Source organism: Boleophthalmus pectinirostris, unplaced genomic scaffold, assembly GCF_026225935.1.
Source record: "Boleophthalmus pectinirostris isolate CB_2022bp ecotype Guang Dong unplaced genomic scaffold, ASM2622593v1 HiC_scaffold_21, whole genome shotgun sequence".
Classification (NCBI taxonomy): Eukaryota; Metazoa; Chordata; class Actinopteri; order Gobiiformes; family Gobiidae; genus Boleophthalmus; species Boleophthalmus pectinirostris.
Window position 1 is genome coordinate 33,121,243 of NW_026571175.1, and position 18,383 is coordinate 33,139,625.

General features: G+C 40.4%; 1 protein-coding gene across 2 annotated transcripts in view; it reads right to left on the minus strand.

The window, feature by feature from the left end:
* The window catches only part of atat1 (alpha tubulin acetyltransferase 1), a 61,777-nt gene that overhangs the window by 13,866 nt on the left and 29,528 nt on the right, over nucleotides 1-18,383 (minus strand). For both annotated transcript variants that reach the window (XM_055157015.1, XM_055157016.1), the window contains exons 7-9: nucleotides 10,490-10,535; nucleotides 3,149-3,223; nucleotides 1,163-1,343 (exon numbers count right to left, since the gene is read on the minus strand). In XM_055157015.1, the coding sequence (XP_055012990.1) occupies nucleotides 1,163-1,343; nucleotides 3,149-3,223; nucleotides 10,490-10,535 (302 nt within the window). The remainder of the gene's footprint in view (nucleotides 1-1,162; nucleotides 1,344-3,148; nucleotides 3,224-10,489; nucleotides 10,536-18,383) is intronic.

The following is an 18,383-nucleotide window of genomic DNA, read 5'->3' on the forward strand; positions in this document are numbered from 1 at the left end:
TACTAAAATATTTTATTACATCTACAGTTTTGTTGTTTGTTTAGAGGAAGGAAACTCATTTATGTGACACATTTGACATTTTCACTGTTCTGCACAAGAAGTGGTTTAATTAGGGGTGTAACGATATCCAAGTGCCACGATACGATATCGTCACGGTATGAGGGATGTAACAATATCTAAATCTCTCCGTACAATATTTTCAGTATATACATCTAACAGTACGACATTTATTGCGATATATTGTGGAGGCTGTGAACAAAACTGTGAATATGCTACTTTTTCCTCTTAAAATGCCTTGACAAGACTTAATCCAAAGAACTAAGAATTAAAAGTGCTTAGAACTTTTATTTCTTCATGTAGTCTGCAGTGAAATGGAAGCAATTGGAGCAAAGGATCATGGTCTATGTAGTTAAGCAAAGAGACTTGTAATTCGATATATTGTGATGGTCCACGATATTATTGTGAGAACTTTAATGATAGTATATCACTATATTTAGGTTATTGTTACATCCCTATCGATATCGTGGGGTATTTTTGGTGTATTTTACTAAATTATTTTGTTACAGCGCTAAAGTTTTGCTGTTTGTTTAGAAGAAGGAACTCATTTACAGTATGCAGCACATTTGACATTTTCACTGTTCTGATGATTAAAATGGGTATTTCACATTAACTTTGCACAAGAAGTGGTTTAACAAAAAGTCTATTGAACCGTATCAAATCAATTTGAAATATATTGTGTCGAATCAAAAGTGCACTGTATCAAGATATTTATTGTATTGTGGCCTATTTATCAAGGTATGTATCGTATCGGCAACTTCTTAATAATACTCAGCCCTAATGCAAACCTGCTGTTCCATAAATGTGACTAAGACGGACAGAGTGGCCTTTCCAATTCACATTTAGCTCGTTTGTAGAAGGTTTTTATTGGCACTCTCTTTGACTGTGTTGTGTATTGTTTTGTATTGATTGTGTTGCTGCTGTTTTGCCCGGGTCTGTTTTGAAAAAGAGATTCTGAACCTCAATGGGAGCTCAAAGGTAAAATACAAATAAATAGTCCCTGCTGCCACGTCCATAGATTTTATTATTCACAATGATGTATGAGTGGATTATAACATTTGACAGAGAACGTATGTGTCGTGTGTCGTGTGTCGTGTGCTCTGACCTGGTGCGTCTGGTGCGGCAGTGCTCCAGCAGGGGGGACTGGGGGCTGTACCCTCCGGGGGCCCCTCCTCGGGGAGCCCTGCTGGGGGAGGAGCTGGGGGAGTACGGGGAGGATACCCACCGCTGGGGCGACTGAGGAGGGGCAAAAGGCCACGGGGGCACCCTCTGCTCCTGACGCACCACTGCACGAAAGGACGGGAGAGGACAAGAAGTTACAGGTGTCGTCTCAAACACGTTTCACACTCACATCTAAGGCTACGTTTGGACGGTCCTGGCTTCAATATCAATGAAAAATAAAGAGCCTGCAAGCCAAATACGAGGAGGCTAAAGACTCAAACAAAAGGACATGTAACCTGTCCATTTTACCAAGAACTGGACCAGATTTTGGGAGACAAGCTCAGTGTTTAGACGACTTTCATAAACACTGAGCACGCTCGCTGTGTGTGACGTCAGCACACGGGGGACACTTTTGGGGCATTAAAAGTTCACACTGGAGATCACATACAAGTTGGATTTAATTGGAAACGTGAACGACCTCGCAAAAAAAACGGATTTCACAAAAAAATCAGAATTGAGCATTAAGCCCTGCAGTCTGAATGTAGCCTAAAGGGCCGTTCACACCAAAGCGTCAAAAAACGCCTTGACGCCTCTATTTGGACGCCTTTGCATTTGAGTTTAGACTCCCCCGACGCGCGTCTTTGACGCCGTGGACGAACGGGAGAAAAATACTTGACGTGCGTCCGTTGCCCTGGAAACAAGAGCTGTTCCCGGTCTTTTCCCGAAACAATGTCAGACCAGACTAATAAGAGTGTTTTTATGACATAAAACATCAGCGGAGGAGATCGGGTCGACGACTGGGGCGTATATATATTTATACTACGCTAATGACACTGGATCAGTCCTGGTTTAGTCCCGGTCTAGTCTCGGTCTAGTCCTTGTTTAGTCCCAGTCTAGTCCTGGTTTAGTGCTGGTCCGGTCCTGGTGTAGTCCTCGCGATCGGCTCGGTGATTGTGGTGTATATATTTATTCTCATGTTTGTGGTTCTCGCTCTGGTTCTCGGGTTTTTCTTCCTGATAATAACGTCGCTGTGTCACTGGATACTTGACCCTGATTGGTTGACGCGGCGCATCTGACGCGGAAAGTTCAGGATTTTCAACTTCTTGACGCTGACGCCTTGGACGTGCGTCTACAGCGTCGACGTGAAAACGCTCAAGACGCGCTGCGTCGACACCAGATTCGCGCTGCGCTGACGCCGAAGACGCGCCACAAAAACACAGTCACACATCCACATACACTTTACATAGAAACTGGACGCTTTGGCGTGAACGGCCCTTAAGAGTGTGATTATTATTAGGATTACTGACACCGTTAACGGAACAGTCAAAGAGAATTACCCAGGTCATACAATTATCATGATAAATTACACTCAAAGTTTTTGGTTAAACATCTTTCAGTCAGTATCAGTAACATAGTCTGGCTATGAAAGACTGTAGGTTTTCCTGTCCATTACAAACATGTGTAGCCTAGACCCTGGTCTTATTCCTCACTTCCTTTCTTAATGCATTTAGAGCATCTTAATTATTCATGAGTTCATAAGTGCAGTTCACAACTGTACAACAACTCACCCATATGTAACAGATAATACTCCCTACAACTGTACAACAATTGACACCTGTCTCTTGCTCTTTTTTTGCTACTTATTTAAAATTTATTTCACCATTTATATTTTTGCTCTTTGTTATTATATTATATTATGATGTGTGAGCTCGTGTGTCCAAATAATTTCCCTTGTGGATCAATGAAGTTTGTCTAAGTATAAGTCTAACAACAAGTGTGACACAGCAGTTTTATTTTAACCCTAAAAGCTGCTTTTAACTAAACATGTGGGTACTGCTCCTGATTCCTGATTCTGATTTTGTTCTTTAGATGATCCATGAGCTTCTCTCTCAGTTAAAAGTGAATAGTTTTGTTTAAGTTCCATATTTACCTTCTCTCTCCATTAGTGAATAAGGCTTGATCTCTCCGTCTGGTTTTCTTTGGGGAGTCTTCCTCAACTGTCCCGCTGTGAACACATTTAGAAAAAAGTTTAAATGAACACACAATAAAAAGTTACCAGAGCACTGCCAACTATTTTAATCCAATTACTTCTACAATGGACAGTCGTCATGCAGCCATGCAGTCCTCTACACATTCAGGGTCATTTTGTGCCAGTGTTTGTTGTAATTCTGTTATATTTTAATGAACACATATCGATACTTTGCAGTGACATCACGCTGGGAGGTTTTCACATGTACGTCTATGGTGGAATGTTCAGCAGTTCTGAATACTGATACAGTGCGCATTAGGCTGCATCATTTTCCCCGATGTCAGAAATTCAACTTGTACCCAATTATAAAATGTGACAATACCAATTAAAAGAAAATCTGTTGTGTGGAATAACTGCTCAGTTGAATAAAATCTACTGGGTCCACCAAGACTCTTAAGTTCCGGTGTCCATAAAGCTCTGGCTGAAAAATCAGTTTTTCTCAAATAACTTTAAAAATAATCCATTTAGGTCCATGGTGTCAGTGAAAGTTGAATATAAATGTTGCTGTTGCTGTGCATCTTTTGGTACCAATTTTATATCTCTATCTTCATAACTTTCTAAGATATGATCATTTCGTCAAGATTTTGGGTGGTTTTTTTTTCATAATTATCCAATATCCATAAAGGCCAAAGATGAAATGAGAGACATAAAGTTTGTTATTTCTGTAGTGATCATAGACTGTATAAAAAAGTGGAGTAAGTGAGTGTGACGTCACCAGAACGTCTCAACGACAGGTGCGTCCAAGTGACAGGTACGGCTCAGTGACAGGTGCGTCCCAATGACATGTACGGCTCAGGGTTTGGTAAACACAAGTTTCCAGAAACGATAAGGATGTTATTAAAGAAAAATTTGATTTTTCAGCTCAGATTTAACGCTCCTACAAGCATTAAACTTGGGCTTGGTGGACCCAGTAAACATCAATAGAATTTCATGAAATTTCTCTTGGAACTTTACTAAGTGTAAGTGTAAAAAACTGATACTAGGTACAGATTGATTTTCAAAAATGTTTCAAAGTGTTGGGCAAATGATGCTCCCTACTGCACACGTTAGAAATCATTACCAAATCTTTTAGCTGTTCAGGTTTAACAGCACAAATCAGCTCACTTTTGTCATTTATTTAGGGTCAATTTGTGTTAAAACAAAGCTCAGATTAATTGTAAAATGAGCTTCAGACAGAGCAGTGCCACCAGTTAGCAGGGAATGTAGAGGACATCAGCTGCAAAGTATCAATAAATAAAAGGTGCCGCGTGTTTTATTGAAGCATCTGCAGGTGAAACATCACTGAGCCTCTATCCTCCTTTCTACACTTGGTCAGTTTTGTGGACGGCAGCCCTGCAGGGACAAACTAAATATTCACTTTGAGGAGAATATGTTAGAGAGACAACAGAAAGGCGGCATGCAAGTTATCATCTCTTATATATTTGTATATTATTAGAACATATTTAGAGGAAACTTAGCACAGTCACAAAGTCAAGGACATTTTTTACTGTATTCACTCTGTGTGCAGCGCCAGAGACTGAATAGAATGTTCCGGAGAGACTTCACTTTAAAACAGTCTCATGTTGGATTATTACTATTATTATAATTATGTAACAGTGCAGCAGATGCTACAGAGAGACAACAAAAACAAAAATGACAAAGTTAAAATCTCTTGAATAAAGGATATTTATCTTGATTTGAGCCATGGACAAAACAGACTTACAGAATTACCCAATTATATTTTGGTTTACATTTCTGTCTTTTTTTAATCATCGTCGTCAGACAAGATTAGATCTTTTTCCACAGACCTTCTGGCCATCTGGACCCAGGAAAGACAAATAACCTACAGGGACAATAAAGGCTAATCTTATTGTTAGAGAAGTTGCACTGCTCTACTGTGCTGTGCTGTGCTGTTTATCTGGGCCTACATCACCAGAGGTATAATACTCCCTACAACAGGATCAGACTGGACAACACTATCACAGTGTTGAGGTTCATATCTCCAGGTGCTGGGTCCTGTACTAACGGTAAATACACTTCTCCTGTGTTAGAATCATGGATCTATAATTAAAAACTGTCCTGGCTCGAGATCGACTAGTGGTCGCTCCAGGTACTGCAGATCCAGGAGAATTCTCCGACAGAGCGCAATGCATTTTGGGAATTCAAACTGTCCGTGTTCGGCTGACACGAGCCGCGGGGTTTTAAAATGGCCGCACATTCAAGTCAATGGGCTGAGCTCAATGGCGCGTGACTCCAGATTCGCCTTTAGCCCAGCGAGGAACCTCCTGTGGCTCTGGGCCGATTGAACATTTGCAGTAGTGTCTTTTTTCTCCCGCGGGCACACGCCAACGCACGCGAGCGCACACACAGAGCGCGGTCTTATGTATCACGTGATCGCTTTGATCAATTAGAGCGAGAGGAGCAGAAAGGAGCCGAACCGAGCGGAGCTGGAGCTAACGATTATAAAACGTTTTTTAAAGACAACTGAAGGGTTTTGAGTTGAGAAAAAGTTTATGATTTAAAAATAGGTAAAAATTGCACAAAATTCTAAATTTTTTAAAGTTGTAGGTGCCTTGTCAGCTGAACACGAGCAGTTTGTGATTACATTGCGTTCTATGAAAACAATCCTGTCTTGGCCCAGGAGGTTTTTCCGCTGAAGCACCACTGAGTGTCCACTAGTAATACACTATCCAGTTATTTTAACAGATCCATGGGCTGACAGGGCATCCACAACTTTCACAAAGGTCAGATTTTGTAGGATTCTTTGCTATTTTCACAACATACAACTTTAAAATGTTTAAATCCTCAAATTGCCTAAAAGTTATATTATAAGACTTAGGCTACGTTCAGACTGCAGGGCTTAACGCTCAATTCCGATTTTTTTGTGAAATCCGATGTTTTTGCGAGGTCGTTCACATTTCCAGTTAAATGTGACTTGTATGTGACTCCAGTGTGAACAGTAAATGGCCTGAAAGTGTCCCACATGTGCACTGGAGACACAACGACGTCAACCGTAGTGAGCGTGCTCTGTGTTTATGGAACATGGACGCAGCATCGAACATCTGGAGATTTTAAAGTTCCTCTCGTACTGGAGCCAGAACATGAACAACTTACTTGTTTTAAGGAGGAGATTGAGAAGGAGAAGGACGAGGTTTTTGGCCGTGGTGTTTTGTGGGAACGCGGCAGCAACGTCCATTGAAAGGAACATGTGGATGTGGAGATGGAGCCAAGAGTGGTGAGTGGTGATGTGCTTCTCTTCAGTAACACGGAGTTCATTAACAATTTTCGCCAACTTCAGTGCAGAATAGACGTTTGTGTCTTGTTGATAACGTGTAGGTGGATGAATGCGCTTTGGCCATTCAGACTGAAGTCGCATGTCAAAAGATCAGATATGTATCGGTTTTAGGAGCACATATCCAAGTGTCCTGGGTCACATTTGAAAAAATCTGATCTGTGTCGTCATTAAAATATCAAATACAGGTCACATAGGGGCCAAAAAATCAGATTTGGGTCACTTCAGGCTGCAGTCTGAACGCAGACATAGCCTTGTCGCTGTGAGCCGCTGTGAGCCGCTGTGAGCCGCGCTCGCTCCGCTCTAGCAGCTCTTGCTGATTGGTCCAAACGCTCCACGCCGTGCACGTTACAGAAATCACACGGATGGTCGGAGCTCGCCTGGACTGAGGAAGCAAATGCGGGAGAGAAAATTATTTTTGAGCCCATGAGCCAGTGAGCACAGACCACTGAAAACAACACGATGCCATCTTGAGTTCAACTTCCAGATTTTATTATAGTTCCATGGTTAGAAGTCCAGCCTCTTGTCTCTTCTTCCAAAATAGTCAGACATTACAATGCTGTGCTGTACTGACGTCATTCACTGCCAGCTCAGTACAGCATTGCAACTGTTTGAAAGAAAATTTCTGATACAAAACTGTACTAACTCTGCTGGTAAGTGACCTTCGCAAACTTTGTAACATTTGACTCAAATCAAGATAAACCTAAATTCCAGCAATGTTAACTTCTTTAAGATAAGTCGTTTTGTTACTCCCAGAACATCAGACCAAACTTAACCCTACAACAAACAGGAAGGTTCAGCCGCAGGTGACACAACAGAACTTAAAATGGCGTTCTAGGGCAAAGCATTGTGGGTATGTGGGATGGATGGGGGGGAACAGAAGAGCGTCCTTACAAATATCCGTACATCCCCTGATCCGTCAGAGGAGCGCAGTGTGGCCCTGAGTGTGGCATAAACAACGTCACAAATATACAGAAGAAGACTCCGGAAAAAAAAACAGTCAAACGAAGAGAAAAATAAAAGAAAACACACAGACAAAAGCATGAAGCGTGTGGATCTGTGCGATGCCAAAAGAAAAAGAACTTGACTTTCCATGCACAATATAAAAATAAATACAAAAACAGTGTGATTTATCTGTTCTTTTTATCCATTTTAAGAAGAATGTGAGGTAGTGTCCAACATTCACGCTTAATCACGCGTCGATGTTTAAATGCACACCAGAAATCTGAGCCTTATCTGATTTCTGGAGTTATCAGATTATTAAAAAGTCACGTCAAAAGTTTGGACACGCGTTTTGACTTTCGGTTCTCCTTTTCTCGCCCTTGATCATTTCCTTTGCAGATTCTCACTGAGGCATCGAAGCTACGACTGACGCGCGAGGAATGTAGAAAACCAAAAATAAACTCAAACTCACTCAGAACTATCTCCCTCTTTTTCAAACTAACTTGGACTAACTTTTAATACTTTTAATTCGGTCTGTGTGCTTTAAGTTTGTCCCTTTTCGACCCATTTTTAAGGGCGACTTTCTGTTGAGGCTTCAAAGTTTAACCTTCGTAAAGCACCTGTACTGGTATTTATTTTTAGTTTTTCATGACCCAGTGAAGCGCTTTACCTTTACTCTTCATCTGATAACTTGTTTTAGATTGTTTAGCATATCCTTCAGCCTTTGTTATGCTCACTGTTTCGCATTCTTGGCATTTCTTCAGCTGTGAAGTGAAGACATTTTCAGGAGACGTCATCGAGAAGTTCACTGAGAAAAGGACGAGGGTTTACAGCACAAGGGATGGGACAAGATCTCGTGAAACCAAATTGTCAAAAGATTATGCACGCATGAGAAAAATTATCTTGTGAGATTTCTTTTCCGTGTTTTTAGATTTGGATTCTAAAATAATTTGAGTTAAGTATTGTTGAGTTACAGTTTTTGAGAAGCTGTGGTCCCAAAAAGCAGAGCTACAATGAGCAAAAATATTAAATAAAGTAAATCAAACATGGTGAGTCCAAAATTGGAAACTGGATCATACAGTTTATGTCTTACCGTGTTTTTTGGACAACAAGTCGCATTTTTTTTCATGGTGTGGGTGCTTCTGTGACTTATACTGTATTTTCCGCACTATTGCCGCTCTGGATTATAAGGCGCACTGTCATTAAATGGTCTATTTTCGAACTTTTTTCACAAATAAACCGCGTGGGACTTTAAAGGAAACACAACAGTGTGATGGGTGAGTGGTTTTGTTTGTTTGTTCGTTCACGGTGACTCTGGGCTTTGTTCAGTTGTGGCGTGTAGGGAGGGTGTGTCTGGGCGTGTTCGCAGTGACTCAGTTGTTCAGTTGTGTCTACAAGTGGCACATTGCACTCGCTTTTTCGGTTCGTTCCTCCGTTCCGTTCCTCGTCGGCGTGGAGTGATGAGTGTGTCTGTGGGTGTTTTTCGCTGTGCGGTCGCTGTCTGCTCCGTGTGTGTTTGCGTGTTCTGCGAGTGGTGCGGATTTGTAGTTTACTGAAGTCACACCGAGTAAATTCGTGTATATGGCGCTCTGGATTGTGGGGCACAGTCGTTTTTTGATGGGGTTGGAGGCTTAAGAGAGCGTCTAATAGTGTGGAAAATACGGTACTCGAGTGCAACAGAGGAAGAGAAAGCGGCGCTGTTTACCTCCGGAGGTCGTGGAGTTGTTCAGAAGTGACACCGAGGATGAAGAATTGAATGGATTTAGTGATTTGGAGTGAGATGGAGAGTTTGTTAAACTTGTTCTGTTCTGTTGTTTATGTTATAATTTATCTGAAGAACTGTTCATATGTGACGTTAACAGTCTGTTGTTCTCTCTTCTATTGTTTTTACTAGAACTTGACTTTTAAGAAGAAATGTTGGTTCCTGGTCGCTGATTTTATACAATAAATTTCACCCAAAAAGTGCAACTTATGTATGTTTTTCTGTGTTCTTCTTCATGACGCATTTTGGCTGGCGCGACTTATTCTCTGGAGCGACTTATAGTTAAAAAAATACTGTATAATAATGTAAAAATCTTGTCTTGTCTCATCCTCATAGATCCAATCTCGTGTCTCCTCTCATCTTGTGGAAAATGTATCTCGTCCCACCCCTACTGACCACAAAGCAAAGGGTGGATACTTTGAGGTTTTGAATCATAAAAACATAAAAAGAAATCATAGTCAGTAGAAGGGATGGGACAAGATCTCATTTGCCACAAGATCATGAGATTTTTACATATGGTTTGGACGAAAAAAAGGCCATGTGTTGTTGAGTTACATTTCTTACAGTTCCAAAACAGCCGTACTAAAATGTAAACAAAATATGAAATCAAATAAATAAAAATTGTGAGGCCAAAACTGGAAACTGAATCGTGAAATGTAAATATTAGGAATTATGATAAAGTCTCGTTCTCGTGGATTCAATCTCGTATCTCGTCTCGTCTTGTAGAAATTTTGTCTCGTCGTTTGTGTTATTTAACTTTTTTCTTCACTACGTAATTCCATATCCCTTGCTTCATTCATTTTTATATATATTTTGTATATATATAAACTATATAAAGTGGTAAACCTAAAAAAACACTGGATGAGAACGTGTGTCCAAACTTATTTCTGATAGTGTAAATATTTTTTGGTTTGTTTCTGTGCAGATTTTGACAAGGACATTAAGCAAAAAAAAAAAAAAAGGGCAATCGAATGTGGAAAAGCCGCAAAGGAAAAACATTAAAGACTGTAAAGATTGTTTTCATAAATAAAACTTAAAACCCGCTGATTCATGGACACGTGTCACCGGGTCTTTTTGAGGATCAGATTTCTGTTGTACATATAAACACATGTAAACACACACGCACAAACACACACAAACAGCTGTAATTATTGGCTTATCTGATTTCCTCTGGCCGTGTACTCAGTGGGAGTGTCCTAGTTTTGTTTAAAATCACTGCAACTGCTCTAAACAAAGTCCTGTTAAAACGACGGAGGACAGTTGGTACCTGATTTGTTGAAGAAGAATCCTTCAAAAACCACAAAGTTGTTGACCTAAAGGAAACGGGAGCGTTGTTAGTGCATGTGTGAAAAAGCCACTGCGGTCCACATCCATCTGTTTATTTACAGAGAGCAGATCATTATGGAGTTCAAAAGGAGCAGGATTTTGATTAAATTCCATAAACATGACTTCCCCAGATACGAGGGACACATGTTTATATCAAATACTGCTTTTAGTCACACAGTTTTAATGCAGTATGTTATTAGGTACTTTTTACACACCAAGAGTTTTCATACCTGACAGTTTCGACTGCTCACTAGCGCTCTTCTTCAGATTCGTTACGTCATGTTGTTGTGGCATGTCACTCGGATTGATTTAAACAGGTTTTGGCGCTGTCTTCTTACCAGTGGAGGCAGGACGACAGCGCCATCTGCAGCCCGACCTCCTCAGGACAGTATCCCAGGTGTGTGTGAGAGTAAAAAAGCCCCCTCGTTCCGGTTTATCGTCCCATGAGCATGTTTCTGTATTTCAATTTCCTCTTTAATCCAGCGACGATGTTTGTTTTCCTCTGTCCCAGTGACATTTGCACCGTCTCAGTCCATAATGTGTTTTTTTTACAGTGCTCAGAAATTGCAGACTTGAGTTGTTCCTGTTCTGCTTTGTGTTTTGTTGCTCGTCTTTTCGCCTTCGCGTTCTGTTCTGTGTTCCTTTTTTCGTGTACTGAACGCCCTCCCTGTTTCTCCGATGTGTGTTTTATTGCAAGACATGCAGGGTATTTCGTAAATCACGTTACATTTATGCTCCGGTTCTATTTTGTCTTTCGGGTGGACGAGTAATTGTCTAAGTTTTCTGTACGGTTTTACTGGTGTGTTGATACTGTGTTTTTTCATCGGCCTCGGCACTTTTTCTGTTATGCCCCTGATGTATGGTAATGTTATCATGCCTGTGCTCATTTTCTGTTTTATTTTTGTTTTTCTGGTTGTTTTTCTTTCTCTCTAACCTGTTGTTTCCTTTTGTTTATTGCCCACTCTTGACCACTCTGTAGAAGACCACGAAACTATCAGGTATGAAAACAAACTCTTGGTCTGTAAAAAAAACCCTAATAATATAAAATATCGGACGACCAAATTAACCTCATTGGCCAATTCTAATGCAGATTTATTCTTACAAATAGAGCTATAGATATATTTCAAAGTGATTCGATATGTTTCTATAAAAACAAGTGGCTAAACCATGTCTGTGATACTAAAAGTCTTTGTTAAACCACTTCTTGTGCAAAGTTCATATGAAACACAAACATTTTAATCATCAAAACTGAAAGTGAAAATGTCAAATGTGACACATAAACTAGTTTCCTTCCACTAAACAAGCAACAAAACTGGAGCTCTGTAACAAACACATGTAGTAAAAATAAACCAAAAAATACTCTTGGTGATACATCGATACAGCAGCCCACGATATCGATACTGTATCATCACATTAAACGATACGATATATTGATATTTTTGCACACCCTTAATTACAAAAACATTGGAGATAATCGACAAGTTGTCCGTTATATTTTGATGTTTTGGTTCGAGACGTTTTATCCAATCAGAAAGCAGAATGAGCCTCACATGAGTCTCCCATTTGTGTTGCCAGTTTCAAAGCTGAAATCAAGTTGGTTTAAATCTAAAATGCTTTTCTCTGAAAACCGTTACTACCTAAACCCCGGCACCTACAGCCAACCTGAGTCAGTGCTAGTGCAGCCTCTGCAGCTCAGGGAGGGAGTTCTGGAGGTTCTGGGCTTCACATGAGACCTGAACATAAACTGAGAATGAAACAAAATTGGATGAGCTCAGTGTTATGGGATAGAAGTTTGGCAGATGGAAAAAAATTTAAGTACAGGAATTGTGTAAGTGTTAAAACTGGCCGTAAAGGATTGAAAAAACCCAGCCATTTGGTTTTGTTTTTCTTCCTTAAAGTGATCTCCTGTGAAATAACACTTGTAAAATGAAATGGAAACAAAAAAGTTACGAGAAAATGTGTTAACTTTATTGCACACCTGAAATTCAAAATGAAGCTTTTAAAGGATCACTATGTTTATTTATGTATTTATTTATTGGATTCCTTTTAGTCTTTACTGGTGTAAAGACTATTCACATAAGTTCATACAGTTCTGTTCCATAGTATATTACACTACACTACACTACTACAACTATAATATATCCAATAAATTACAATGCATAACTAGTGACTAAATATAATTATATACAAATTCAAGATAAGATAAGATATGCCTTTATTAGTCCCACAGTGGGGAAATTCCAGTGTTGCAACGCGCAATTTCAGAACAGCAGGAAAAGGTAACACAGATAATAAATAATAGCTTAAAAATAATTTAAAAATAGACTTAAAATAATTTCACATGGATATAATTGACTGGCACATGTTCCAATATATTTCTTTAATATTTTCTTAAAACTTGGTTCATGCTTGTGAAAAGTTAAGTATGTATGTAGCTTTTTCTTTGGTCGTCACCTGTTTGTTTCTATGGAGATGTCATTGCTCTGTCTGGAATGTTCCACTGTATGACATTAAACCGCTCTACTTTACATTTAATCAATTTTAATCAGTTTTATAGCTCAAAAACACTTAGAAAAACAGACATTCTGACAGTGAGCGGGGTCGTTTCTCCAGTCTCCACAGATCTGACCTGTAACTTGGTCTGATTTGGTCTCCATGAAGATAAAAAAGTTTAATAGCACATTGTGAAACATTCCGGACAAAGCAATTAATTATTTGATGGAAAAGAACCACACAATGCAGCTTTTCACGATAAAAACCCTTACCTGTCACATAAAACTTGACAAACACTGATATAAAAATACAAAAAGGGAAACTTAACACGAATATATAATGACCCAGGTGGTGTGTGCAGGTATTTTGATTAATTACTACTACGTCAACAAACCGTGTGGAGCTTAAAATAGATAATATTACAACACCTAACCCAAGACTTTTCCATAATGACTCACCAACTGTCCCTTATTTCCTGGTAGAACCGCGTGTCAGACGGTAACAGTGGCCTCGGCTGACCCCATTCTAACGGGCGGAGGCTGTGAACTGGCCCAGCTGGTTGGAAGGAGCAGATACAGATACGACGGGTTTACAGTTTTTTGTTTTTTTTTTGGTTTTATCGGGTCGCTACTTTCCCGTCTGCACAGATCCAGACTTCACCCAGAGGCATCGAGTAACGCGAGAGTGAATGAGGGCCTTTGTGAGCCGGTGTGGAATCACAGAGAGACGAGACTCGGTTTAATAAAAGGAAAGTTTAGTCGTATTATAACCGAAAAGAGTTATGTCACGATGGTTTTATGTGTATTTATCAAGATTATGACTGCGCCTACACGTACTGCTGGAAATTTTTTATAGTTAAATGTGCATTGTGTAATTTTTCCGGTGAAGGGTTCATCAAGTGCTTTTCTTTTGCTTTTTGTTTCACAGTGTGGTATTAAACCTTTCTATCTTCATGGAGACCAAACCAGACCAAGTTACAGATCAGATTTGTGGAGACGTGACCCCGCTCACAGTCAGAATGTCTGTTTTTCTAGGTATTTTTGAGCTATAAAACCATCTGTAAGTGAATAAATGTAAACTAGATGAGTCATTCCACGCCAAATCTCCAAACACCTACGCTCGACCATCTCAGATTTGCCTGAAAAAAAAAAAATTCTAGGAGGTTCACACACTTCTCGCTCCCAACTCCTTATAGTTTTGCCATTAAAAAATATTTTGTCAACTCTGCTCTGACCTGTTTTGAGCCGAGTTTTCCAAAGAGCCACTTTCAGACTGTTGTATCTAAAAAACGATTAAAATTTTCAAGGGTTAAAATTTGACAAATGTACTTGTAGAATACACACCACCTGGTTATTCTATGTTTGCGTTAAGTTTCTGTTTTTATATTTTTATATTAGTGTTCGTCAAGTTATATGTGATAGGTTAGGGTTTCGTCGCTGCTTTGTGTCGTTAAAGGTGCAGTGTGTAACTTTTCTGGTGGAGGGTCCGTCAAATGCTTTTCTCCATGGAGATGTTGCTTGCTTTGTCTGGAGTGTTTCAAAGTGTGGTATTAAACCTTTCTATCGTCATGGAGACCAAACCAGACCAAGTTACAGGTCAGATTTGTGGAGAGGCGAACCCGCTCACAGTCAGAATGTCTGTTTTTCTAGGTGTTTTTGAGCCATAAAACCACCTGTAATTGAATACACGTAAACTAGAGCTGTTTTAAAGTGCCACTAAACACCAAATTAACTTTTTTCTACTGATTCTCTATGTAAGTGTAACCTGATTTAAAGCCCTGCACTCCCATGGGCTAAACCAGAACTAAACCAGGTCTAACAGGTCTAAAACCAGGGCTAAAACGGGACTAAAACAGGATTTAGACACTGTTAGACCACTGTTTTAGACAATTCCTTTCCGGTTTTCTGTGTTTGATAGAGTTTAAGAAAGCGAACGTCCCCATCTTGCGGGATTTGTGGGCGGGAGCGGGACTGAAAATTCTGTCCCGCGCAGACCTATAGTCTCATGGAAACCGTCTGACCTCCCAGCATTAAGATTCGTTGGCTCGATGGTAGGCGGGTACTTTTTTTATTTAATCAATCGCTGCTATTTGGTCGTGACGTATGTAATGCGCCGCTAATGGGGCTAACTGCTGTATTAAGCTTTTCCCAAATCCCGTAGGAAAAAGGGCAATAACGTCTTTCCCCTTGATAAAATTCACCAAACATTCTCTTTGTTCTGGCTTTAAATCCTCGGGAGTCATTGCCAACACAGAATGTCTGGCTCTTCACTAATTGGCTGGTGCCTGGATTCACACTTCCGGGGTTTTTGCAAACAGTCTAGTTTATTCTGATTCCTGACCTAGTCACTGGAGAGAAATGAAATTGAGCAGAGGCACTAGGTGACGCCAGCCTGGCTAGTGTAAATGTGTCAAAAATAGAAAGGTATACATATCCGTGGCCTTATATTGGCATTTTAGTGAATATTTATTAAAAATCAGACATTTGGGTCAAAGTCGTGTCTGTGTTGGCCTCTTCAGGATCAACTACTGCCAAGACATTTGAATTTTTTGGGTTGGACTAACGGCGTCAATGAGTCAGATGCAGGTTATTACGTGACGAGCGTAGACACTGACGTCTACGGACGGAACATGAGGAGCCCCTCTCAGCCCCGCCCCGACCTGACACCGCGATGTCCTGACGTGTCTGGAGAAAAGGGAAACAGCGCGATCCGAGCTCAAATGTCCGCTCTGTTTTAAAGCCCAGAGCGTACCGTTCCGCGCCGTGTTGGATTGTTGTGGCTGTCAGTCAACTGTCAATCATCGCTCCAGAGCCCAACCCACACTCGCTTTCCCAAACCCGGCGGGAGGATTTTTCAATTTTTGCTTAAGGGCGGAGTAAAGCTTCAGGAGGGTGTTTAATGACTCTTTAATGTCATACAGTGGAACATTCCAGGCAGAGTATCTATAGAAACAAGCAGGTGACAGATCCCCAACGAAAAATACCTGCACTCTTACTGTTTTAAAAAGTTAGTATAATCACATCTCAAACTGTGTTGCCAGTTCATTCACCTGCAGATTGATACACATCCAAGTTTGTCTCATTCTCAGTTTAAGTTCAGGCCTCATGTGAAAACTCAGAACCTCCAGAATTCCCTCCCTGAGCTGCAGAAGCTGCACTGGCACTGACTCATGACAGTGTTTAGATAGAGACCGTTCAGATCAGAGAGAGACATTTTAGATTTAGATAGAAACATGGCTCGGCCCCCCCTTCGCTGAATGACTTTGTAAATTTCAGATCTAGTGAGGGCAGAGTGACCAGAGGAGCAGTGAGGGAAGGCTGCATTATTCCTCATAGAAAAACTGTATTTGGTCAGTGTGTTTTCTCCGTCAGAGCGTCTCATCAGTGGAACTCTGTGCCTGAAGCCGTCAGAACATCTCCCTCATTCTCTGCTTTTAAAAAGAATGCTAAAAAGTGGCTTTTAGAAACGCAAATGTGTGAACACTAAAACTTTTATTGTATTTTTGTAATCTTATTGTACATTTGTGTAATTTTTGATGTGTAACTTTTAAGTGTATTTTCTTTTAGGATGCCTTTTTGACATCTGGCAAAGGGACTACCGATGCAAATTAGCTCTAATCAGCAAACTCGGGCACATTTACATTGTTTTGATGTTGATTAATGTGCATTGTCCCTTTTCAAATAAATAAATAAATAAAATTTAAACCAACTGGCAACACAAAAATAGAGTCATGTGAGGCTCAATCGGTCTTGAGAACCAAAACAACAAACTATAACATAAACAACTTGACCATCATGTTAAATGTTTATAAAATTAAGAATAAATCAGCATTAGAATTGTTACCAGTAAGAGCTATATTTGATTTGAACATTATAGGTTAATTTAACAGCTGTAAACATCTCACCGTTATGTAATAAATAACTTTATGTGTTTCTGTCCGTGCTCCCTCATTCATCTAAACCAGGGGTCTCAAACTCAAATTACCTGGGGGCCACATTAGATAAAGTCTGAGTGAGGCTGGGCCGCATTGAGTATTCGATAAATAGCGGCTGCATGAAAAAAAAACGCCGTATGTGCTTGTATTAACAGATCCACTTAGACTCGTTGCTTCACAGCTGCTGTAAGTTGAGTTTTGGGACGTAAGATGCGTTAATAATCTGTTGTTGTGAATCTGCATGGGCACCGATTGCAGCTTCATCTGTCAGTCCGGCCCGCGGTAGGGGGGTGGGATTGTGCGTACATCTACCGCGGGCCGCACTGACATTCTTTGGAATTAAGTGGAGGGCCGCAGTTGGCCCCCGGGCCGCGAGTCTGAGACCCCTGATCTAAACACTGTATCCACGTCCTAGTCTTCATCATGTAGCATCATAACGTAAAAAGTGATCCATGCTTTCGTGACATCACGCCTGGACTATTGTAATTCTTTATATGTAGGGTTAGACCAGGGCAACGCATACAACACGTCCAGAACCCTGCAGCTCGTCTGCTGACAAATACTAAAAAACGTGAACACATCACACCTCTTCTGTGTGACCTGCACTGGCTCCCTGTCCTATACCGGGTGCAATTTAAAATGTTGTTAATTGTTTTCAAATGTCTGCACTCCATGGGTCCAGTCTACTTGAGGGAGTTACTGCGGCCCTGTCCTCCCCCCAGACCCTGAGATCAGCCGACCAGCTCCTGTTGGTCGAGCCCAAAACTCGGCTCAAGACAAGAGGTGACAGAGCTTTTTCTGTGGCAGCGCCCAGACTATAGAGCAGCCTTCCTCTTGCTGTCAGATCCTCTCAGTCTGGAACGCAGTTTAAGACAAGACTGAAAACTCACCTCTTCTCCCTGGCATTTAGTACGAGCTGGTCAGGTTATCTTGGTAGTTTTAACATGTTTTCTGTATATTTGTATATGTAACTGTTTCTTCTATGCTGTTGCTGTTGACTTGTATGTGAAGCACTTTGGTCAACTGAAGTTGTTTTAAATGTGCTATATAAATAAATTTTGAATTGAATTGAATTGAATAACGTAAACTAGTCCAGGTTTAGTCCCAAAGTCCCTGGTTTTCTAGTTCTATTTTACTTCTTGGTTTAATAAAGTTTGTCCAAGTTTTTGGTCAGAAGCAAGAAATTTTCATAAATAGATTATATAATATTGCATTAGTCATCTGTACTTTACTGTACTCCATTTTAAAGTGCTATTATGGAACTTTCCAGATTCAGAGAGTAACCTTGAGTCACAGAGACCAGATAGTTGTAAATGATAAACAGTTTCTTCCTGTGGCTTTGGTCTCATCGTGACAATTCTATAAATAGTGACGAAAAGTGGAGCAATCACACAGGAATCCACAGGAG